Below are 26,409 nucleotides of genomic sequence, written 5' to 3'. Positions count from 1 at the left end.
AGCCCGAGTTAGAGATTAAAATATTTATGATGTCCTCTGAAACATCATTCCCTGTCAAAGGATAAAAGATCAGTTAAGAGCTTTTTATTAATGTATGGGACCATGAAGAGTAGCTAGAAATTGGTTTGTTGTAAAGTAGGTGTACTCTGAGTTCTTAACCTCTGAAGAAATCCATTGCCAACTGTACAAACTAATGCACCAGAAATGCTCCAATTCAAATGTGACAAGGGAAAGAGTTAATAGGAACCCGAGGGGCAATTCTTTCACCACAGAGGATGGTGAGTGTATGGAACGAGCCAGAGGTAGTTGAGACAAATATTATAACAATATTCAGAATAAAAGGACGTACCTTTAGAAAGGAAATTAGGAGGAATTTATTTAGTCAGAGGGTGGTGAATCAACTCATTGCCACAGAAGGCTGTGTAGGTATTGATATTTTTAAGGTGGGGATTGACAGATTCTTGATTAGTATGGGTGTCAGGTGATGGGGGAGAAGACTGGAGAATAGGGTTGAGAGGGAAACACTTCAGCCTGGACTGAATGGCAGAGTAGACTCAATGGGCCAAATGTCCTAATTCTGCTCCTATGACATGAACTTATGAAAAGAATGAATGAATGAATAAATGAATGTATGATGAATAAATGAATGTATGAATGAATGAATGACTGATTGATGAATGAATGAATAAGTTAATTGGCCAAGTATTCGCATACAAGGAATTTGCCTTGGTGCTCCATCCGCAAGTGATAACATGAGATACAAATATTAATCCTGGCCAAGTTGGAGAGGCTATGACTTTAAAATGGGGTAAAAGCTTCAGGGCTGCTGGGAGAATTGGTCAATTTGGAATTGCTCTCTGCAGAACTGGGACAAGCTGCGGAGTGGTACCAGTGTGTCTAGAGCCTAGATACAAGTTGCAAGAAAAGAATAAGAACATCTGCAGACCCTGTCAATTAGGTGCAAAATCCACAGAATGGATTGGATGGCTGCAAACCAGACATACACCTTGTAAATAATTGTAAATAATGTTGCAGAGTTCTACTTTGCCGAGTGTTGATTGGATGAGGTATTGAGCCTTGTCAGGGTTTCTTGCAGATCAGGGTAAATGTTTCTAAGTTGGCTTCCTTGAGAAGTCCTGTTTAAATACAATGCATTGAGCTGCTGTATTATTGGGTTAGGGAAATGTATGGGATTAATCGATATCTGTAATTGGATTGTTCAGAGACCACCCCATGTGGTTCGCCCCCTCAAGATCCCGGGACATATAAAAGTCCTTTGCCACAAGGTCCAGCGTCGATCTTCTTGGAGAGCGCTTGGGACTGCGTGACCTTCTGTGTAGTGTCTCTGTTTGAGCGAGGCCCAGAGGGTTTGATCAGGCAGATACGAGGATCGAACCCGCGGTGGTTAGGTACAGTAGTTGTACTGTAATTGTGTTTTGTCAAAATAAAGGCTAGTTGTTCAAGTGCTTGATTCAGTGATTTTTGACTGAAACTAGACTGGGGGGAAGCTTAGAACAAGCAATTTATACAGCTACAGTTAGTAATGAAACATAAAACATTAAACATGACATATGACATTTCTACAGGTACATGGATGGGAAAGATTTAGAGGGATATGGGCCAAACATAGGTGAAATGGAACATGCGAAGATGGGGCATCGTGGTCGGCATGGACAAGTTGGGCTGAAGGGTCTGTTTCCGTGCTGTATGACTATGACTCTGAATGTGGTAAAATAAGCATAGGAATCATCAATGTTTAAAGTCACATTGAACATGTAGAACATTAACATTAACAGGACCCTTGCTTTATATTCCGGATAAACTGTGAAATCTGGAAATGTTAGTGCAAATGTTGGAAAGTGGATGTTGTCATTTATCAAATTTCCATTTAATTTGCTTCTTTGTTCCGTCTTTCCCTGTTCAGCCCGACTGATTCACATCCTTCCCATCTCTACCATTCAGAGGTCATCGAGGGCACCTTGTTTAAAATGATTTCTGTTCCAGCTCTTGTCATAAATATAGATCCAAACTGTGAGGACTCTGTATGGTTTCATTAGAAACAGGGTCTATATCATTCCCCATGCTCTGCGCCTTATTTCAAATTTATTGATTTAGAGGGGGAAAAAGGAGTCATGTCTTTGTTCTGGCCCTGAACAAATTTCAAGAGTTTATTGCAGAATGCTGACACATAACAGTAAAATAAAGGCTTCATACACCCAGCATTGGGTACAGAGAGGATCGTGCAATAGAGACATAAAGAGAATGTAAGGCCTCTGAGACAATCTCTCAGGAAACATATTTCAGGAGCAGAGGCAACAGAATGCATGTGCAGGTAATGATAACTGAGTCAAGAGTATTTGATTGTCATGTGTACCGACAACAGAACGATGAAATTCTTACTTGTCATCGTCATACAGCAAGGAAGCATGCCCTTCGGCCCAACTTACCTATGCCCACCAAGATGCACCAACCACACTAGTTCCTGCTGCCCAGGCAGCATCTCTGGAGTAGATGGATAGGCGACGTTTCAAGTTGGGATCCTTCTTCAGACCCATAAGGTTATCTATTCACGTCTTCCACAGATGCTCCCTGACCTACTGAGTCAGTTATTCCAGTTACTCCAGCATTTAGAGCCAATGAGAGATACAGCGCGAAAACAGGCCCTTTGGCACAACTAATCCAAGCTGACCAAGAAGCCCCATCCACACAAGTAGCACCTGCCCATATTTGGCCCGTATCCCTCTAAACCATTAAAAGGCCCATCAACCCACAGATAAATATATAACTATGAATTTCTATTGACTGTCTTTGTTTGCACTAAGGGGTTGTTTTTGGGGTTCAATGGGGTTGTTTTTGCACTATTATTATGGTTAGTAATTTATTTGGTTATTATATATTTGGTTAGGTTTAACGAGGTTTAATTATATCCAGTTTCAGGAGCAGCTGCTTCCCAATAGCTATCAGGCTCTTGAACACTGCACAACACTAACTGATGAAGTATGGACTATCATTGATTACACTAAGGACTTTGGGCTTTTTTTTCAATACTGGGATTATTAATTCATTGATTTTTTGTTTACTATATTTATACTTCAGACTTTAGAGATACTGTGTGGAAGGCCCTTCGGTCCACTGAGTCCATGCCGACCTGCGATCACCCCGTACACTAGCACTATCCTACACACAAGGGACAATTTACAATTTTACCAAAACCAGTTAACCTACAAACCTATAAGTCGTGGGAGGAAACCGGAGCACCTGGAGAAAACCCACGCGGTCCCAGGGATAACCGTCCAACTCTGTACAGACAGCACCTGTAGTCAGGATCGAACCCTGGTCGTTGGCGCTGGAAGGCAGAAACCTTACTGCTGCGCCTCTATGCTACACAAATATTCTTCTATTTATTTATTTATTTTATTAAAAGCATTGTACATACATCTTAATCATGATATGCAACATAATACATTTTGTGTACACCTCTATTTTTTAAACTTTAAGCTGTAATAGAAAAAGAGAAAAGAGAGAGAAGAGAAGAATGAGGATAGTAGTGAAGTGTGTTGAATGATGATGTTTTAAGTAAACTGCATGCTTGAGAATGTGAAAAAAAAGGAAAGAAAAAAGAAAAGAAAACAGGCCCCAAAGAAAAGAGGGTTTTAAGAAAGGAAAGGAAATAAGTAAAAAATCCAAAGAAGGTAGAGCAAACTGCTGCGCCTCTATGCTGCCCAAATATTATCTACGTGCATTTTGTTTTCAGACCTGTTATGCAGCTGCAACTAAGAATTTCATAGTTATCCTTACAACTACCAATTAAACACTCTTGACTCGTGAATTCAGTTTATGTCACGGGTTAGTTGACTTTTCACATTACTGCCCCTTTCAAGCCTTTAAGCGCATTTAAATCTGCGTGATTTTCCTTTAACATCCACCTGCTATCATTCCGCCCACAGGACGCCTTTGTATTAAATGTATTACACACTCTAGCAATCAGATGGCTACATTTCTATTCCAATGATGTTCTCTAAATGGAAATTTAATAATCCTCGCTTCAGAGGTTGGGATTTTGCAGGTAATTTAGGATGGATGGATGAATCAATGGAGAGATGACAAACTGCTCCGAAACAGAAAAATAAATGAAGTGTTATAACTGGCTAGTGATCCCAGCTAAGATCTTTCTTTCAGTTTAGATAAATTGACCTGGAATTTGGTTTAGAGCATTGAATACAAATGTTAGAAGTAATTTCAAGGTCAAAGATATATTGAAAAACAAAAGACTGAAATATATAAGATCTGAATAAGATATTTTAACATGAAATTCAGACTGAAGAAGGGTTCTGACCCAAAACATCATCTATCCATGTCCTCCGGAGTTGCTGCCTTACCTGCTGAGTTACTCCAGCACTTTGTGTTTTATTTGGTAAACCAGCATCTGCAGTTCCTTGTGTCTACATGAAAAATGTAAGTTCTGAATAGGTGTTGAAATTGTTAGCTGAATAATGAATAGCTTCATAGGGATGTGATGCCTCGAGTCAATGATTAACACTCACCTGAAACAAAAAGTACTGGAGTAAATGTGCGGGTTAGGCAGCATCTGTGAGGGAATGGATAAGTGATGGTTTGGATTGGAATCCTTCTTCAGGAGTCTGAAGACATTGTGGGCCAAAGAACCCGTGCTATGTTCTGCAACATAAAAGTCTGAAGAAAGGTTTGGAGTCTGAAGTCTGTCCATTCCCTCCACAGATACTGCCTGACCTGCTGAGTTCCTCCAATATTTTGTGTTTTGCTCATGGGTTTCACCATCTGCATTTCCTTTTGTCAACAATAATCTGAAATTCTTACATAGAACATAGAACATAGAACAGGCCCTTCATCCCAAGTTAAACTGAACTACTCTACGCAGTGGTGGACCTTGTTTGGGCCCTGAAGATTGAACTATTATAGGGGCCCCTTCGCAACCAGCAACAAGGTCTGGGTAGCCACTGGCATCTTCTTCAATGGGGTTGTTCCACGACAGATCACCACAAATTTTAATTTCTGTCATAAATGTTAATAGTGTTTTAAATTATTTATAATTATTTTATATTAAATATATTTAGAATGAAACATCCTTAATTTGAACTTTTTTTCATTTACAGCTAGCCTACATGATACATAAAATAACCTTTAAATGTTTATTTTAACTATTATTTTGTGTTGAATTAGTGGGTGTGTGTGAGAGAAGGCGGTGAATGCATCCTGGACCCTCCAAAGTGTTTGGATGTGATTTATCACCATACAAATCGACCGTGAAGTGTACTTTCTTTACGTTATAACGTTTTGTGGTGAAACTGTGACACAACGTGGTAGCAATCGTAAGTACAATAGCGAATGGGAAGAAACATTTCTATGGGTCCAAAAGGCTGCTGATGGATCGGAGGCAGCTATTGGTAAATTGTGCCACTAAAACATTGTACCAAGAATTAGCAACCTCTCAAATCATGAAAAAATGGAGAAACACAAGCAGAGAACTCCATTACCAGCCAGACGCAAATTAATGTAAGAAAGACTCCTAGGCAATAATGATAACGTTTTTCCCGAGTTACCATTTATACACCATGCAGGAAACAACGTCAACAAAATTGAAGAACAATACAGACAAATTGCTTTTGTTGATTGGAAAGAAGAATCTCCATTTAAGAAAGATGGACTCCCTACAGACACTGAACAGTTTTGGGTTAGTGTACTTCATCATCAGGCATTTAAAGAGCCTGCCACCTTTGCCCTTCCTTGCCTAATAACCCCTGTCAGCAATGCTATAGTTGAGAGGGTATTTTCTCTTGTATCCTCCGTTAAAATGAAGGCACGAAACAGAATATATCTGAATCTTCTTGATGCGATTGTGAGAATCAGGGCAGAACTATTACTGTCAAACGAATGTTGCAAAGACTTCATTGCATCTCCCGAAATGCTGAAAAACTTCACATCAGACCAGGTTTATGCCGTATCTGTTCCACTCATGCCAGTGTGGACGATAGTAATGAACTGGATCTGGAGCTTTTCATGTGATGATGTATGAAAAATATATTAAAATTTGTCTGGCTTTTTCTGCCTTTTTTCTAGTATTGCTTGGATTTAAATTAAAATTTCAATCTGGCAACCATGGACAAGCGGCGATTAGTTGAGGCAGGGATTATGTGTGAGGTGGGAGGTTTAGTCGAGGTGAGGTTTAGTGAGTTGAGCTTTAAGTGTGAGGTGAAGTTTAGTCAAGGCGAAGGGTTTAGTCGAGGTGAAAAATCAAATTCATTTCTAGGAAAACAAAAAAATCAGAATTCCGATTTAAATCTGAAGAATATCTGGACTAAAATTGCTTTTGAGGCCCCTCCGGGATTAGGGGCCCTGAAACGTAAGCTTCATTAGTTTCATAGTAGACCCGCCCCTGCCTCTACCTGCACATGATCTATTTCCCTCCATTTCCTGCATATTCACGTACCTGTCTAAAAGTTGCTTAAACGCCACTATCGTATCTGTCTCCACCACTTCCTGTGTAAAAAATCTTGCCCCATACATCTTCTTTAAGCTTTGTCCCTCTCACCTTAATGCTATTCCCTCTAGTATTTGATTTATCCATCCTGGGAAAAAGGTTCTGTCTACCCTATTAATGCCGCTCATAATTTTGTATACCTATCATAAAAAAGTTGCCCCTCAGCTCCTATTAACTCTTTCCACCATCACCCTAAAAATATGTCCTCTTGTTCTGGGCAAGACTGTGCATTTACCCAATCTATTCATCTCGTGATATGGTACACCTCTATAAGATCACCCTTCATCTTCTTGTGCTCCAAGGAATAAAGCCCTAGCTTGCTCGACCTCTCCCTATAGCTCAGCCCCTGAAGTCCTGTCAACATCCTCATAAATCCTCTCTGCACCCTTTCCAGCTTGACAACATATTTCCCATAACATGGTGTCCAAAACTGAACACTATACTCTAAATGTGTCCTCAGCAACATCTTATACGACTGCAACATGGCCTCCCAATTTATATACTCAGAGATACAATGATACCTAGTCTTTTATTTTAAATATTCCCTTATTTCCTATTTTCTTTTATTCTTGCGTGTCAGAAGACTGAATGATCACAGATACAAGATTTCTGATTCCACTGCTAGTTCCTAAATGATTTATTGGACTGCTTGATCTATCGACAGGACTCTAGCTTTCTCTGAAGGCTGCTTCACTTCTCATCTGTAAGAGATGGATAAAAACTCATCATACACATGCTCACTGCCAACCCTATTATTATGATAAAGGAATATTTTTCATGGGCAGTTAAAAATATTTTCCTCAGAACAAGCTCAATATTTGGTTCTTCAATACTAGTGTACAAAATCATGAGAGGAATAGATTAGGTAAACGCACAGAGTCTCTTGTCCAGAGTAGGAGAATCGATAACCAGAGAATATTGGTTTCAAGTGAGGGTGGAAGGATATAATAAGAAGCTGAGGGGTAACTTTTTACACAAAGGGTGTTGGATTGTATGGAACGAGCTGCCGGATGAGGTTGTTGAGGCCAGGTACTATCGCAATGTTTTAAGAAACAATTAGACATGTACATGGATAAGATAGGTTTAGAGGGGTATGGGCCAAATGTTGGCTGGTGGGACTAGTGTAGATGGGACATGTTGGTCAGTGTGGACAGGTTGGGCCGATTCGCCTGTTACCATGCTGTATGACTATGATTGACTTTCAAAGAGTTATTGATTTGGACCCCAAGATTTTGCTGATACGGATCTTGCCTTTAATTGCCATTAATTTAATATTTCCTCTCATATTGTATATATATCTCTTTTACAATGTTGAATGCCAAACCCGTCACAACTACATGAACAGTAGGACATCTTGACCAGCCCTACTACTGAGGAAAGGGGCAAGAGTTGGAGGATCATTCTAGATAGATTTCAAATCTCCTCTAGTGAGGAGAACACACAGAATTACCTCAACATGAGTTGTCCCACTGAAATTGTTGAGTCCAGAGGAATGCTGGAACTGAAACGTCATCTGTCCATTCCCTTCACAATTGCTGCCTGACCCACTGTGTTCCTCCAGCACTTTGTGTTTTGCTCAAGATTCCAGCATCTGCATTTCCTTGTGTCTTCATCTCTCTGAAAATACTGAATGTTTTCTTGACTCCCCTGAAAGGTTTTTGATTGAATTGGTTGAAGGATAGATTCAGATTCAGATTCAATTTAATTGTCATTGTCAGTGTACAGTACAGAGACAACGAAATGCATACAGCATGGAAACGTGTCATTCATCCCAACGAGTATACACCAACCAACACTCACCCGTTCACAATAGTTCTATGTTATCCCACTTTCACATCCACTCCCTACACACTAGGGGCAATTCACAGAGGCCAATTAAACTACAAACCTGCACGTCTTTGGAATGTGGAAGGAAACCGGAGCACTCGAAGGAAACCCATGCAGTCACAGGGAGAACTTGCAAACTCCACACAGCCAGCACCGAAGGTCAGGATCGAACCCGGGACTCTGGCGCTGTGAGGCAGCAGCTCTACCTGCTGCACCACTATACCGTCCTGAATGCCGCACATGTTTAAGGAACTAACTGCTCTCAGCTATATCCCTGTTCTCCAGGGATGCTGCCTGACTCCAGCACTGTGTCCTTGTGTCCTTGACTGAAATGCATTTTATATTCCAAATTATTTCCAAGTGCACTTTATGGTCTAATATACACCAGTCCATTCTCTCCTCAGCAGTTCCAAATAATTAATTTGGAACCTTGACTGTGAAGAATTGGACAGATTTTACAATCCAGTTTCGGAGAACTCTGTTTTCTCATTGAACTTGTCAAAAATATGCACTTGAAAGTTAACTGGCATTGATTGTAAACCCTTAAGTCATGAGACATGCAATCAAAGCATTTGGTATCTAAATATAATTAAACCCACAATGTGGGCTCAATACGAATGCAATGTATTTTACCATCTGTGACTAAAATGAGTCTGGATAGCATGACTGGTTAGCATGCACCAAAAAAGTTTTTTCACTGTACCTCAGTACACGTGACAATAAACGGAACTAAACTAGTGTGAATGGGTGATCGATAGATGGCATGAACTTGGTGGGCCAAATGGCCCGTTTTCATGCTGTATCTCTGAACTACACTCATTAGCACAACGTTACTGACTGATTTTAAAGAAATAATTGCCATGATGCACTCATGACTTCTGAATTCTTGACATTGTTTTAGAGAATGGAAATTGTAAGACAGTTGACATTTAGAGGGACCCTGCCATTGTAAAACCATGCAACATCATTATTAATCCAACTCCCTTTCTATCAACTTGGCAGTTTCTCCAATTATTTTTGGCAAGCTGTGGCATCAGTACTTTTCATTTCAACATAAAAAATGGTACAGAAGTTCAATGGATTCTAATTAAAAAGTCACCTCCACTTTTTTAGCTCCCTGACCATTTAGTTGAACAAAGGAATTTGGGAAGAGTGATGGGAGGTGATGGTCACATGTTGCTATAGAAACGACCCAGGGAATAGAGCTCAAGTTTGAATTGTTATTTAAGACTAATAATCAAGAATTTTACTCTTTGCCCGTTGGATAGCCAGGTAGAAACGTTGAATGGTGGACCCATTTCCTTGGGAGATTTCTTTCAATGTCTGCCCAGTGGCACAGCTGGTAGAGTCGCTCAACATTCTATTGACCCTGAGCTTCCTGTTAAATGTTGCTCTTTTGTCGTATGTGTGTGTGTGAGTGTGTGTGTGTGTATTCACATACAAGTGTGTTTGGCAGTGTGTGTCTACATTTTTGTGCACATGCACGTTTGTGTATGTGTTTGTATGTGTTTATTCGTGCATGTATGCATGCATAATAACAAATCATTAGTCTGCTTTTGCTCCAATGGAATTAGGTGTACAGGACTTCTAAGTGAACGAGGACATTTATAAGACATCTCACTGTGTACCCGGCCCAAGGTCAGGTCGAGTTGTACAGCAGGGAAACAGGTGAGAATGTCAAAGACTAGAGGGCAGAGCTTCAGTTCTTCCCGTGACCACGTGGGTTTCCACCGAAGCTCCGGTTTCCTCCCACACTCCAAAGACGTGCAGGTTTGAAGGTTAATTGGCCTCTGCAAATCTCCACGAGTATATAGGGAGTGGATGCAAAAGTGGGATAACAGAACTTGTGTGAAAGGGAGATCGATGGTCGGCATGGGCTGAAGGGCCGGTTTCCATGTTGTATCTCTATGCTAAACCAAATTAAATGTGTTCTGTACACCTTGTAAACAGACAAAGCCATAGTAATATATCTAATTATGGAATAGCCACTCTGGGACGGCACAGTGGCTCAGTGCCAGAGACCCGGGTTCGATCCTGACTATGGGTGCTGTCTGTACGAAGTTTGTATGTGACATCCCAGTGACTGTGTGGGTTTTCTCTGGGTACTCCGGTTTTCTCCCACACTCCAAAGATGTACAGGTTTGTAGGTTAATTGGCTTTGGTTAAAATTGTAAATTGGTGCTAGTGTGCGGACTGATCGTTGGTTGGCATGGACTCAGTGGGCCAAAGGGCTTGTTTCTGTGCTGTATCATGAAGCTAAAGTAAATTAAACTAAAAACTAAACTAAACTAATCTACTGCAATGATAAGAAATAACTCATCTTGCATGATGCATCATTCTGGTTATCAATAAATCATTTATTCACAGATTTGGCTTGTTTAATTTATTGTAGTATGCACCACACTTAGTCAGATGATGACTACTGTAAAGCAATGACATTTCACACGAGTTAACTTTTACAATGTTCAACCAAATAATCCATTTGGGAAGATTTGGGCCTTGGATGGTGCTTGCCTGACCGTACAGTTGCAAAAGTTTATCCATGTGAAAGTAGAATATTTTACACAGTTGATACAAGTATTCTAACATAAATCCCATTACTTTTCTAGTTAACTAAATATCAAACTGTAGAGCTTTAGATCTTTAATGTCATACAATACTGCTGTCTTGTGATACAATCCTCGTCACCTCTCACCATCCCACGCTCTGTGTACGATACTGTACAATCATAGTTTCACCGCACAATTTTTGTGAATCAGAATACTTATCATGGAGTTTACAATAATTTAACTGTTTTGAAAATCATGTTAGAGTTGCCACAATGGACTGATTAAATTGTCAGTCAGGATTCAGATACCAACAAACATTTCTCTCCTGCAGGGACTCAGAATCCTTTGAACAGAGTATAATTTTTGCACCATAACTTATTTGTTTTTGATAGATGATCAGAAACTGAGAACGTTGATGGTGCAAGATAAACACAGCGCCTAAATGGTTAAGAATACAGATAATGGTAGAATCGCAAAGCTGCTGGATTCACCTACACCTTCACATGCCATGTGCTTCTGTCTTAAACCATGCTAGAATCCATACTCTTCATATATCAGTGCAACATTATCCTAGCTAATTCACTAAACATTCATTATTTCTTCGGAAATGATTTATAAAATTGCACGAAGCAGTAGGGTCTTGGTAACGAGAACGGGGATTCATTAAAAGGGAGAATTTGGTGAGCGAACAGTCTCCGATGAGCTCGGTGAGTAATCTTCAGATTCAGAGTTGTGTTCCGGTGCGTTAGTTTGTACCACGTAGCTTCCCTTTACATCCTGGTTGCATCTTCTTCGGAAAATCTGCCCCTCCTTATCAAGAGCGGTGGTCTGCCAGGGTCATAAAATAGCAAATGAGAAAACAAATCAGGTTTGAGACAGATTGATTGCTTGCTTGAAATGTACATGGAAATGCACAGTCTTTTGCCCAGAGTAGGTGAGGGGCAAAAGATTCAATAGGAGCCCGAGGGATCATTTTATACACAAAGGGTAGTGGGTATATGGAACGAGCTGCTGGAAGAGGTAGTTGAGGCATGTACTATCACAATGTTTAAGAAACATTTAGACAGGTACATAGATAGGATAGGTTTAGAAGGATACAAGGCAATCGCGGGTAGGTGGGATTAATGTAGATGCGGCACCTTGTGTGGCGTGGGCAAATTTGGCTGAAGGGCATGTTTCCACGCTGTATGACTCTATGACACAATGAAAGATACAGCATGGGAACAGGCTGGATATCAAAAGACACGAGGCATAGGAGCAAAACTACGCCCATTCAGCCCATTCAGTCTGCTCCGCCATTTTATCATGGCTGATCTATTTTGCCCCCTCAACCCCATTCTCCTGCTTTCTCCCCGTAACCTTTGACGACCCTCAGTGGCTTGAGACTTAGTTTTAGTTTAGTTTTGAGATACAGCATGGAATGGGTCTGTCAGCCAACCGAGTCCATGCCGACCATCAATCACCCGTTCACACTAGTTCTATGTTATCCCACTTTCTAATCCACTCCCGACACATTAGAGGCAATTTACTATAAACTATAAACAAGCACGACTTTGGGAAGTGCGAGGAAACTGGAGCATCCGGCGGAAACCCACGTGGTCACAGGGAGAACATGCAAACTCCACACAGGCAGCACATGAGGTCAGGATCAAACCCATGTCTCTGGCGTTGTAAGGTGGCAACACTACCAGATGTGCTGCTGTGCCACCTCCAATACATAGCTACATAACCTATATTGTAATCATGATCATAGGAAACAAGGCTTATCATATATTGTACATTTTACGCAAGGCTATCGCAGAATTATAACCAGTGTGATTGCAGCATTATAGCAATGGCACTTTGTATAAAATATTATTTTCCATAAAATTATATTTGAAAGTTTACTTTTTGAAGTTAATTTTCTGATACTTGAAAATCCTTTCCACCATGAGTGGAAAAATAAAACTAGACCAATCTCATGAAGATTGTTATTTATACTGAATATAAGCACATCCACTGTGATGTCTGACTAAAATGTAGGAAGACTGGAGCCTTTGTTAGAACGAGATCAGAGATGACATTAAATACTTTGTATGTCCTCATTAAAAGAGAGATTCATTTTCTCGTTATACTATTCTGCATCCAGGATGTCTTACTCCTATCCCTTCTCAGTCCCAACATGTCTACAAGTCTATTAACTTCAACCACACTTTATGCTGCCTTGAAAAGCAGCCAACATAATCAAAGACTTGTCTCACCCCAGTCATTCCTTGGGACCCGATCCCATCCAGCAGAAGATACAAAGTCTTAAAGTGCGCATCACCAGACTCCCTCTGTTATCAGGCTTCTGAATAGTCCTTCCATAAACTACGGTGTTATCTGATTTTCCCACCTATCTCTTTGCAGACATTGGATATTTTCCGTGGAACTGCAACGTTACAATTCTGAAAATGATATTCTGCACCCTGGTAGCTTTCTTTTTGCTCTGCTTGTAGAGAACCACCATCAATGTCCAGCTACATCCTTTAATCTAGACAAAAGTACCAGCCCGTTTGCAAAACCCTCTGGAAATTCCCCCGAAGATGTGGCACTGAGTTTGGAGTGTATACTTCAGTCCAAAACCAACTTGACCGATTGTTATACATAGTTAATGCTTAACTTAAATCTAGCTTTCCTTGTGAAATTATAATTACACAAAAAAAGACACAAGTTCCGGAGTAACGTACTTTGTGTCTATTTTTGTAAAACAGCATCTGCAGTTCCTTGTTTCTGAAATTATAATTATGTCCATTGGTTTACAAAATTTGTCCCTAAAGACAGTGAAATCGTGCAAATCCATGGAGTAAAATATCTAGTTTCACTTCGTCATTCGGGATAAGCCATTGGCCAAAATTACATAGAATAGTAGCCTCTTTGTGTAATGTAAGCAATTAGTTTTCTATTTTTCACAGCATAGATAGATCGAATCATGCAATGCAATTCTAAAACTTCAGCAGATTCTCCCTCCCCCCACACAATATAAATAGACTCCTGCACATTTGCTTATCGTTAGTTTATGGGCCACTTACAAAATATTATGCATTCACATTCAATAAAACCCACTGGAAATGTACACAGCAGAGTGAACAGCATTGTTAAATACTCACACTATTTTCATTTTCTCATTATTGTTTAAGTCTATTCTGTGGGGGTTAGCGCACGGTTTTTGATTTTATATGACTATGCCAGCCAATATCAATGGCTTTTGATAAAAAAAAGAAAATTTCTCCCATGGGTGAAATAGTAATACATAAAATTATTTTACACTATTTGGTTTTGATAAGATTTGACACAAAACAATTATCTCAGGAGAGGGTAGGTAAAATGAAATATTAAAAATATAAAGTATAGCACGGGAACGGGCCCTTTGGCCCGCAATGTCCGTGTCAAACATGAAGCCGTTAAATTAATATACTCCGTCTGCACATGATCCATATTCATTTGTTCCCTGCAAATCCATGAGCCTATCTAAAAGCCTCTTACACATTACTATCGTATCTACCTCCACCACCGCACCCGGCAGCGAGTTCCCGACACTCACTATCCTCGGTGTAAAGAACGTGCCCCGCACATCCCCTTTAAACTTTGCCTCTCTCACCTTATAGCTGTGTCCTCTTGTCTTTGACATTTCCACCATGGGAAAAAGTTTCTGACAGCCTGCCCTATCTATGCCTCTCATAATTTTATATACATCTACCTATATCTGACTTACACATGTCTGATTTTGTAGTTTTGTTACCAGGGGACCAGAGTTATATATATATATATATATATATTTTTTTTAAATAATATTTTTATTAGAAGCATATGCATATCATAATCAAAACATATTTTGTTTCTAGATGGGATTCTGGCTATCAAAGTAGTAAGGGTCCGCGTTTATCAATTGCTTCTATTTGTTTATTTTTTTTTTTATAGATAGGAAGAAAGAAGAAAAAAAAACGATAAAAAAGAATAAAATAAATTACCAATAATACAACTTTGGAGATAGGTCCATAGATTATAAAACATAACGATTCATCTAATGCTGGGTTCAAGCTTCAGTCAGGCTTCCGTGCCGGGCCAATTTACCTTTCAAAAAATCAATAAATGGAGACAATATTCTAGCAAATAATTTTTGTTTGTCAATTAAGACAAGTCTAGTTCTTTTCCAAATGTAAGGTCTCCAACATCTCCATAATCCACATTTTAATTGTGGGGGTTGTTGGATTTTTCCAGATTTTAGTATTTATTTTTTTCACAGTTATTATACTATAATCAAGGAAGTTTCTTTGGCCTGTTGTATGTTTTAGGCTTTGTTCTGATATTCCTAACATTATTAATTTTGAATCGGGATCCAATTGGATATTAACAACTTCAGAAACTATTCTAAAAATATCCGTCCAGAGATTTTTGATTTTTATACAATTTACAAAAGTATGTGTTAAATTAGCCTCTGAGTATTGACATTTATCACAGATAGGAGAGATATGTGGGAAAATTCTATTTAATTTTGTTTTAGAGTAATGCAGCCTATGTAGTACTTTAAATTGTATTAAATAATGTCTGGCATTTAACGAGCATTGATGTATATGTTGTAGACTTTTGTCCCAAATATCTTTAATTATAGGTTGGTCTAATTCATTTTCCCATGCTTGTCTATATAATTCCGTTGACCAAGTTATATTTTAAACCAGACTGAATGTAGATGTGAAGACATGGTACATGACAATACCCTCCTCATAGCTCCAGAGACCCAGGTTCGATTCTGACCTCAGGCGCTGTCTGCGTGAAGTTTGCATGTTCTCCCTGTGACCACCCGCATCTCAAAGATGTGCAGGTTTGTAGGTTAATTAGGCTCTGTAAATTGCCTCTAGTGTGTAGGGAGTGGTGAGAAAGTGGGATAACATAGAACTAGTGTGAACGGGTGATTGATGGACCTCGGTGGGCCGAATGGCCTGTTTCCATGTTTAGTGTATCGCTAAATTAAACTAATCTGTCCAAATGTAGGAGCTGTTTTATTCAAAACTGTACAAGAAAGACCATTATAAAAATTAAATGATCCAGGAATCGTTTTGAGTTTTTCTGAGCAGAAATTCTTTACCCTAATTCCAAAATTCTAGACTAAAGGCTACAACTATATGGTTTAGTAACATCCTAATTGTGTACTGCTGCTTTATGGGTTTTAAATTAAAAACAGGATAATGAGCATTGTATGAATTTTACAAACTTTTGGGAGAATTTCCTGTTCTGATAACGAGTAACTGAGAGAACCTTATAACATAAAGTGTAAGTAGAAATTCCATTGACAACATCCCTTTTCAATCATAGCTGAAGATTAAATAGCCACTGTTTATTAGTTTTCATGTTGATATACTGTTCGAGCAGCAACAGTGGAATGCACATGTGTGGCGGTGAAAGTAAACTATAATGGCATTTTCCATCATCCCCAATTCTCATACTCAAGGCTGATTTCTTTTTCAAAATCTTTTTGAAGTTTTTCTTTTAGCCAAGTTCTGGGAAATTGATATCGTTGTCAGGTGGCAACGTTGGTGCATAATATCCTCAGGTCGTCTTTACTCTGAGAGAATAGCAACGAGAAGGGAAAGGATATAAGCCAAATGCGGGCAGGTGGGACTAGTGTAGATGGCCGGCATGGGCAAGTTGGACCGAAGGGCCTGTTTCCGTGCTATTTGACTCTAGAGCAATTTTCAGTCTCTGCGGATTGCATCTTACCGTATTAGTGATGTATTTATGAGGATATCACCAGGACCCAAGGGCCTGAGCTATAGGAAGAGGTTGGGCAGGCTAGGAGTTTATTCCTTGTAGCGCAGGAGGCTGAGGGATGATCTTATAAAGGTGTATAAAATCACCAGGGGAACGGATAGGGTGAATTGCCCATGATAGGGGAATCGAGAACTAGAGGACATAGGTTAAAGGTGAGGGGGAAGGCTGCGGGGTATATGGAACGAGCTGCCGGAAGAGGTAGTTGAGCCAAGTACTACAACAACATTTAAAATACATTTAGACAGGTACATGGATAGGAAAGGTTGAGTGGGATGTGGGCTAAATGCGGGCAAACGGGACTAGTGTAGATGGGCATCTTGGACTGCATGGAAGAGTTGGGCCGAAGGGCCTGTTTCGTTGCTACATGTCGCTATATTTAATTTCCCAGTGCTACCCGTTAGGCAGCTTATATCCCAACGGTACAATTATTGAATTCTCCAATTTTAGATAAAACCTCACCATTCGTTTTCTTCCCCCCCCCCCCCCCCCGCCCCCACCAACTATTCCATGACCACAGTGCACACTCAAGAAGGGTTCCAACCCAAAACGTTGCCTAAATACGTTCTCCAGAGATGCTGCCTGACCCATTGAGTTACTCCAGCACTTTGTGTTTCATGCAAGATCCCAGCATCTGCAAATCCTTGTGCCTATATTTAATTTCCCGTTCATGTAGGAGTTAGTTATCGACTTCAGGAAGTGTGGTGAAGTGCATGCCCCAATCAGCATCAATGAGCTTCAAGTTCCTTGGCATTATTACCACCACCTGTCCTGAACCAGCCACATTCAAGCTACACTCAACGCCTCTCCTTCCTGAGGAGACTGAGGAAATTCAGTACGTCTCCAACAACTCTTACAACCATCTACAAATGTACCACAGAAAGCATACAGTTGAGTTGCATCACAGTTTGGTTTGGGAACAACTCTGCCTATGACCACAATAAATTGCAGAGGGTCGTGGATGCAGCCCAGTCTGTCACACAGACCAGACTTCCCATCATCGACTCCATCTACACTTCACGCTGCCTCAGAAAAGCACCCAACATAATCAAAGACGTCCACCCTGGTCATTCCTTCTTCTCCTTGCTCCTGTGAGGCAGAAGGTACAGAAGCTTGAAAGTGCACACCACCACACTCAGGAATAGCTTCTTCTCCTCCATTATCAGGCTTCCAAATAGTCCTTCCGTAATTTAGGGTACTGTCCGATTCACCTCTACCCCATTGCGGACATTGCACTATGTCTATGGAACTGATGTGCTACAATGCTGAGAACTATATTCTGTCCTCTGGATCTTCCCCTTTGCTTTACCTATGGTAGCTTGGGGAGAAGGCAAGCACGATTTATTGTTTGGAGACGATCAGCCATGATCACAATGAATGGCAGTGCTGGCTTGAAGGGCCAAATGGCCTCCTCCTGCACCTATTTTCTATGTTTCTATGTTTCTATGTATCTTAGTTTGATTATGTTCATGTATAGTTTTCTCGGAATAGATTGGACAGCATGCATACAGGAGCTTTACTGTACTTTGATGCACATGACAATAATAAACCAATCCCAATTCCAATCTCTGTGTACAATTGCCAATTTAGAGCTCAACTGAGGGCATTAGACTCTTGAGGACTGGAAATTGGGATGGAAGGCATGCTCCTTTTATGTGAAATCATTCAACTAAATGAGATAAGAAACTCTTATTGCCACAGAGTGGGCTGCAGTTAAACCAGATAAAACTGCCTGTTGTTGTTCCCTAAATCCCAAAACCTTATTGAGACCACGAGAATCAGAGACATAAAGTCACAGTCACAGAATCATACAACATTGAAACAGGCCGTTCGGCCCAACTTGCCTACACCGACCAACATGTCCCATCTACACTAGCCCCACCTGCCTGCCTATACCCATCTCTTTCTAACTCTGTTCTATCCATTTACCTGTCTAAATGTTTCTTAAATGTTACAATCGTACCTGCCTCAATGACATCCTCTGGCAGTTTGTCCCATACACACAGCACTCTTTGTGTAAAAAAGTTACCCCTCAGGTTCCGATCAAAATTTTCCCCCCTCACCTTAAATCTATGTCCTCTGATTCTCAATTCTACTCTGGGCAAGAGACTCTGTGCATCTACCCAATCTATTCCTCTCGTGATCTCGTACACCTCTATAAGATCACCCCTCATCCTCCTGCGCTCCAAGGAATAGAGTCCTAGCCTGCTCAACCTCTCCCTATTGCTCAGACCCTCGAGTCCTGGCAACATCCTAGTAAATCTTCTCTGCACCCTTTCCAGCGACAACATCTTTCCTATAACATGGTGCCCAGAACTGAACATAATACTCTAAATGTGGCTTCACCAACGTCTTATATAACTGCAACATGACCTCCCAACTTCTATACTCAATACTCTGATGAAGGCCAATGTGCCAAAAGCCTTTGTGACAACCCTATCTACCTGTGATGTCACTTTCAATTAATGAAAGACTGAGAGTTGAACTGAGAGCTGAGAGCCACCAAGAGTGAAACCGTCTGGAGCTATCCTCCGGGCAGAGTCACCCGCGGCAGGCAGGTCGAGGGGAAGGTTCCTGACATAGGAGAAGACCTCAAAGTGGAACAGGTGGAGGATGGGGGTGGCTGATGGTTGGAGCATCACAATGGCTGAGAAGGTGGAAGAAGGCCTCCAGCAGGGAGACACTCTCAACCGTGAGTCAGAAGGGTCTCGACCTGAAACATCACCTATCCATGTTCTCCAGAGATGCTGCCTGACCCTGAAGAAGGGCCTTGACCTGAAACGTCGCCCACAACGTCGCCTTCTCTCCAGAGATGCTGCTTGTTCTGCTGAGTTACTCCAGGATTTTGTGTCTGCCTGTCCCGCTGAGTTACTCCAGCATTTTGCATCCTCTTGTGCTAACCTGCACCTGCAATTCCTTTATTTCTAGATAAAAACCAGCAATACTTTGGTTTTGAGGTTTTACTTTCGAGATTAAGCATGGAAACAGGTATTTCGGCCCACAGAGTGCGCTCTGACCAGTGATCACCCGTCCACACTAGTTCTACCCTACACACTAGGGACAATTTATTTAAGCCAATTAACCTACAAACCTTTGGGATGTGTGGGGAATTCGGAGCCCCCGGAGGAAACCATTTGATCACAGGGAGAACATACAAACTCTATACAGACAGCATCTGTAGTCACATGTGAACCCGGGTCTCTGGCGCTGTTGGACAGCAAATCTACCTTTGTGCCACTGTGCTGCCCTAAATTTGGGGTCATCCTGAGGATGTAAGTATCCTTTAGACAAATGCAAATTCTTTCTTCCTTCCATTCTGGTTTGAAAGAGTATGCAACGTCTTTAAAGATTCAGACTGTCCATTTATCCCGGGAGTCATTCCTGAGCTGACACTGACGCTGACACTTGCTTAAAGACTGAAGTATAAAGTCACGTCTAAAAGTACATTTTGAGAGCGAGAAAACGGTCATTATTTTGAATAGTTCAAAATTAAAGTTTAACCTTAAAGTTCGCTTTAATTCTATGAAAAACGAAACCAGGTGCGGACCTGTTGGGCCTGTCCCCCAAGGCAATATTCCACCACTCACCCATAGCCTCTTCTGTTCCCACTACTCCTCCCCTCCCCAACTCCCTCCCTCACCTCTCCCTCCCTCTCCTTTCCCCTACCCTCAGGCACTCCATCCCTCCATAGCCCCTCTCCCCTCCCTACCCCCCTCCTCTCCCTCCATCTCCCTGCTCCCCCACTCCTCACCTCCGCCTACCCCACTCCCCCACCTCCTCTCCCTCTATCCCCCACTCCCTACCACCCCCACTCCCCCCCCTCCTCTCCCTCAACCCCCCCCATTTCCCCCACCCTCCTTACGTCCTCAACTTTCCCCTCCCTCTCCCCTCCCTACCCTCCTCCTCTCCCTTGGTCTCCCTGCTCCTCCATTCTCAGCTCCCCCCTATCCCACCCCCACAACGAAAATCACTTTAAAAAAAAATTAAATTCTCAATGAAAATCAATTTTTTTCTTTAAAACAATTAGCCGTTAATGAAAACAAAAGAATTTGATTAAAACTGAGGGGGTTTTGTTTATTGTGATTTTTTTAAATGATATTCGGGATCCCATTGTGACGTCATTGTGACGTTGAACGCGGCTGATGGGCAGGGCAAGTGAAAAAGTGGTTTGAAGAGTGATTTTTGTAATGTTTAAAATGTCGATAAATTTTAAAATATAACATCAATCCGAACAAAACTTGTTTCATTTACATCCCAGGACAATGGTGATTAAGGTGGGCCAAAAACTGTAGCGCTATCGCTTACCTCTTTGGCGGGGTTGGGATATCACGCAAACGCACGCATACAAACAAACACGATGAGAGTTTTAGTAATATATATAGATAGTTGAACTAAATTCTCTGCTGTTAAATTAAATAAAACTTTGTGTTTAGACTTTAGGTACAGCACAAAAACAGACCCTTTGGCCCAAGGAATCCGCGCCGACTAGCAATCACTCCGTACATTAGCACTATCCTACACACTGGGGAAATTTACATTTTTATCAAAGCCAATTAATCTACAAACATGTATGTCTTCGGAGTGTAGGAAGAAACCAGTGCACCCGGGGAAAACCCACGCGGTCACAGGGAGAACGTACAAACTCCGTACAGACAGGATCTGTAGACTATCTACCGCTGCGCCACAGTGCCACCCCTATATGCTAACTTTAATTCTGAGGAACACTAACTAAATTCTCTGTTGTTAGAACAACAAGCACAAATACAAAAATATAAGCAGGGAGTGGAGGGATATGGATTATGTGCAGGTAAGATTAGAGTCTATTTAACCACCATGTTCAGCACAAACATTGTCGACTGAAGGGCCTATTCTTATGCTATATACTGTTTTTTTATATTCTAAAAATGCTGCTTTTACACAATTAGGCCTGTATTCAATTGCTTATAAGCATCTTTCTACAGACTGTCTGTAAAGGTGGGGGCAGGACAAAGCCTGGAGAGTGACAGATGAAGAATGACACAAAATATCATTTTGTGTCATTCAAGGGGTTGGACAGGCTAGATGCAGGAAGATTGTTCCCGATGTTGGGGAAGTCCAGAACAAGGGGTCACAGTTTAAGGATAAGGGGGAAATCTTTTAGGACCGAGATGAGGAAAACATTTTTCACACAGAGAGTGGTGAATCTCTGGAATTCCCTGCCACAGAAGGTAGTTGAGGGCAGTTCATTGGCTATATTTAAGAGGGAGTTAGATGTGGCCCTTGTGGCTAAAAGGATCAGGGGGTATGGAGAGAAGGCAGGTACAGGATACTGAGTTGGATGATCAGCCATGATCATATTGAATGGCGGTGCAGGCTCGAAGGGCCGAATGGCTTACTCCTGCACCTATTTTCTATGTTTTGATGTTTCTAAAATCCTGGAGTAATTTAGCAAGTCAGGCAGCATCTCTGTAAAAAAAGGAATAGGTGACATTTCGAGTTGAGACCCTTCTTCAGACTGAGAGTTAGGGGAGAGGGAAACCAGAGGTACGAAAAGGTACAAAAGAACAAAAGAATGAAAGGTATGAAAAGAACAAATCAAAGCCAGCAAGGATGATCAAGGAAAGGTGGAGCCCACAGTGGGTCATTGTTGGCTGTGGAAGAGGTGATAAAGAAGGGATACAAACAGTGACATTTAGCAGGGCGACAGTGAAAATAGCAGGATGACAAGGGTGGGGGAGGGATGGAGAGAGAAGGAATGCAAGGGTTGCTTAAAATTAGATAAATCAATATTTATACCTCTAGGGTTGCTGCCATAGCAAATCATTTCTTCATTAGTACAGGTGTCAGAGGTTATGGGGAAAAGGCAGGAGAATGGGGTGAGGAGGGAGAGATAGATCAGCCATGATTGAATGACCAAATGACCTAAATCTATTCCTATTCCTTATGACCTCATAGTGATGGGTGGATACGGGTGAGGGGTTTAATGGGCAGATGGGTGGACAAAGGTCAGGGATAAAAAGTAGACAAAAGAGTTTGATATAAGGTGAGTGGGGGGGGGGGGGGGAAATGTGAAGTTGGAAGGAGGAATATACAGTAAATGCAAGAATTATCTCTTTGAATCTTTTTTCCCCAGCTGCATTAATGTTGCACCATGTAAGTGGAGTATTATGTGAAATCTATCAGAGGGATGGGCGGGAACAGTGAAAGAATCCGTGCACAAAGTCTTCTTGCCCAGTTTCTGAGTAATTCTGGAGCAGTCATGGCTTATGTCATTGGTCCTTCCCTTGTGACCAATGCGGAATTATGACAAATTTGATTCTTAATCTGGCAACAAAACAAAAAATACTTTCAAAAAATGACCAAGAAAAATCAAAATCAAATTCCTTGGGAGTGAGCCAAGTTGCAGATGGGTTGTTGGACAGCTGGCGAGCAGGGATTGCCAATATAAATTTGTAGGTTATGCCGTTGTTATTCACTACAAATCCAGAGAAAAATGTGGGCCAACCACAATTTGCAATGACATCATGTTTTAATGTGATGAAACTTCGCAAGTCACTGCACTCTGCATTACAAATTCTGGCACAGAAGGAACACAAGGTGATACGAGATGACGCAAAGCTGGGTCATGGAGAAGGCTTAAAGGAAAGAGATTAATTGGCAGCGGGGTTCAAGGTGGGAAATAGTTTTGGCAGCTTAAAGCAAACTTGCCAATGGTGCTGGGAATAAATTAGATGATCATCAACAGGCAGCACAGTGGTGCAACGGGTAGAGCTGCTGCCTCACAGCACTAGAGTCCCGGGTTTGATCCTGACCTTGGGCACTGTGTTTGTGGAGTTTGCATGTTCTCCCTGTTTCCACCCAGTGCTCCGGATTCCTCCCTAATCCCAAAAGCGTGCCAGATGGTAGGGTAATTGGCCTTATGTAAATTGCCCCTGTTGTGTCGGAAGTGGATGAGAAAATGGGATAGCACACAGCTAGCGTGAATAGATGATTAATGGTCAGAGTGGACTCATTGGGCCTGTTTCCATGCTGCATATCTAAACTAACTAAGGTGGAATTTGAGGTTGAGGAAGTTTGAACAGAAGATTATTGGGTGAGCTTATAGAGGTGTATAAAATCATAAGGGGAACAGATAGGGTGAATGCATAGAGTCCAGGGTAGCGGAATCAAGAAGCAGAAGACATAGGTTTAAGGTGAGAGAGGAAAGATTTAGGACCCAGAGGGCAACTTTTTCACCCAGACGGTGGTGGGTATATGGAACGATCTACTGGAAGAGGTAGTTGAGACAGGTTCTATAACAACATTTAAAAATCACTTGGACAGGAAAGGTTTAGAGGTATATGGGCCAATGAGACTAGTGTAGATGGGGCATCTTGATCGGCAAGGACGATGGGCTGAAGAGCTTGTTTCCATGCTGGATGACGCTAATATTAAACTCAAGGCATAATCCAACCAAGAATCACTGCGGTTTGGGATAGTGGATGAATGGGATTTGCTGTGAGTTGGGTCAAAGAAAGCAGACTGTAAGATGTGAAACAAGAAAGACCAGCTTTAACTTGACCGGGAAATTGATGGTCAGAGGTAGGACTTACTCCAACTTCGGAGGCTGAGGGAAAACATGATAGAAGTATAGAAAATATGGTATGGTAGATATGGTAGACAGTCAGAACCTTTTCCCCAGGATGGAAAAATCAAACACTAGAGGGCACAGCTTTAAGGTGAGAGGGACAAAGTTACAAGGAGATGTGCGGGGCTAGATTTTCTACACAGAGGGTGGTGGGTGCCTGGAACGCGCTGCCAAGGGTGGTGGAGGCGGCAGATATCATAGTGGTGTTTAAGAGGCTTTTGGATAGGCACATGAATATGCAGGGAATGGGGGTGTATGGATTAAGTGCTGGCAGACAAGAGTTGGCATCATGATGTCGGCCGAAGGGCCTGTTCCTGTGCTGGACTGTTCTATGTTCTACATCGCAATCCACAAGACAATTGGAAACAATGCTCACACTCTTCTCCGTCCGAGGTCACGGAGGTTGAGCAGATATAGGATCTCAGGCTGATATTACTGTTTGGAGGGGCACAGTGTGTCAAACAAACTGTCAGGCAGAGTCTGAGGTTCGTGTTTCTGATTCTATTTTTTTATTTGTCCAGTGATTCCTAGTCACTGAGCATCTCAAGAACTGAACATCTCAAGGGCGCAGTGTAGAGTTGCTGCTTTACAGCGCCAGAGACCCGGTTTGATCCTGACTACGGGTGCTGTCTATACGGAGTTTGTACGTTCTCCCTGTGACCGCATGAGTTTCCACCGGGTTTTCCAGTTTCCTCCCACGTCCTAAAGACGTACAGGTTTGTAGGTTAATTGGCTTTGGTAACAATTGTAAATTGTCCTTAGAGTCTAGGATGGTAACAGTGTATGGGGATTGCTGGTCAGCGTGGATTTGGTAGGCCGAAGGGCCTGTTTCTGCACTGTATCTCTAAACTATACTAAACAAATCGCATTAGGAATTGATCAGATTTGATAACTTCTTCGACTTGTGACTTAATTTTAATTTAGTTAACAGAGACACCATGGAAACATGGCCTTCGGCCCACCGAGTCCACGCCGACCAGCAACCACCCATTCACACTAGTTCTATGTTATCCCACTTTCTACACAGTAGGGGCATTTTACAGAGGCCAATTATCCTACAAACCCGCACGTCCTTGGGATGTGGGAGGAAACTGGAGAACCCAGTGGAAATCCATGCGATCATATGGAACATGTGCAGGTAGAGGAGATTAGTTTAACTCGGCATCATGTTCAGCATGGACATGGTGGGCCGAAGGGCGTGTTCCTGTGTTGTATTATTCTACAGGTGAACTAAGAACACAGAAACATCTTTGAAAAGGGAATGTGTATCCATTATTAATTGTAAGGGATAAAAAACAAACATTATTTCATTTTGTGGAAAGCATCTTGTCCGGGAACATTACCATCTGGTTTGGGATTTGCTCTGCCAAGGACAAGAAGGCTCTGCAGAGAGTAGTACGTTCGTCCGAACGCACTATGGGAACTTCACTTGCCCCCCTGCAGGAACTATACATCAGGAGGTGCAACTCCAGAGCCAACAATATCACGAGAGACCCCTTCCACCCCTGCAACGGACTGTTCCAGCTGCTACGGTCAGGCAAACGCCTCCGATGCCATGCAGTGAGAACGGAGAGGTTGAGGAGTTTCTTCCCAGAGGCCATTCGGACTGTAAACGCCTATCTCACCAGGGACTAACTCTACTGAACGTTTTTCCTTCCATTATTCATTATGTAAAAGAATATGTGTGTTATGATTGTGTTTATAGTTTGTTTGGTTGTTTGGTTGTTTGTCTTTTGCACAAAAGTCCGCGAGCATTGCCACTTTCATTTCACTGCACATCTCGTATGTGTATGTGACAAATAAACTTGACTTGACTTGATTTGACTTGAATCAGATCATGTTTGTTTGAATTGTATTGATTGTGGATGATCAGCCATGATCACAGTGAATGGCAGTGCTGGCTCGAAGGGCCGAATGGCCTACTGCACCTATTGTCTATTGAATTGATTAAAAGATACAACATAGAAACAGGCCTTTCAGCCTATGAAGTCCACTTCACAGTAGTTTTATGTCATCCCACTTTCTCATCCACTCCTTACCTACTAGGTGGGATTTACAGAAACCCAGAGAACATGCAAACTCCACACACACAGCACCCGAGGTCAGGATCGATCCTGCGTCTCTGA

The 26,409-nt window shown here is 41.6% G+C and overlaps 1 protein-coding gene across 3 annotated transcripts in view; it reads right to left on the bottom strand.

The window, feature by feature from the left end:
- Positions 1-10,680: 10,680 nt before the first annotated feature.
- The window catches only part of dclk1a (doublecortin-like kinase 1a), a 161,645-nt gene continuing 145,916 nt past the window's right edge, over positions 10,681-26,409 (bottom strand). For all 3 annotated transcript variants that reach the window (XM_055636827.1, XM_055636826.1, XM_055636828.1), the window contains one exon: positions 10,681-11,721. In XM_055636827.1, the coding sequence (XP_055492802.1) occupies positions 11,664-11,721 (58 nt within the window). In that variant the 3' untranslated portion in view covers positions 10,681-11,663. The remainder of the gene's footprint in view (positions 11,722-26,409) is intronic.

This window comes from Leucoraja erinacea, chromosome 6 (genome assembly GCF_028641065.1).
Source record: "Leucoraja erinacea ecotype New England chromosome 6, Leri_hhj_1, whole genome shotgun sequence".
In the NCBI taxonomy this organism is placed as follows: domain Eukaryota; kingdom Metazoa; phylum Chordata; class Chondrichthyes; order Rajiformes; family Rajidae; genus Leucoraja; species Leucoraja erinaceus.
The sequence above is the reverse complement of the archived record's forward strand: the minus strand, read 5'-3'. Positions and strand labels throughout refer to the sequence as shown.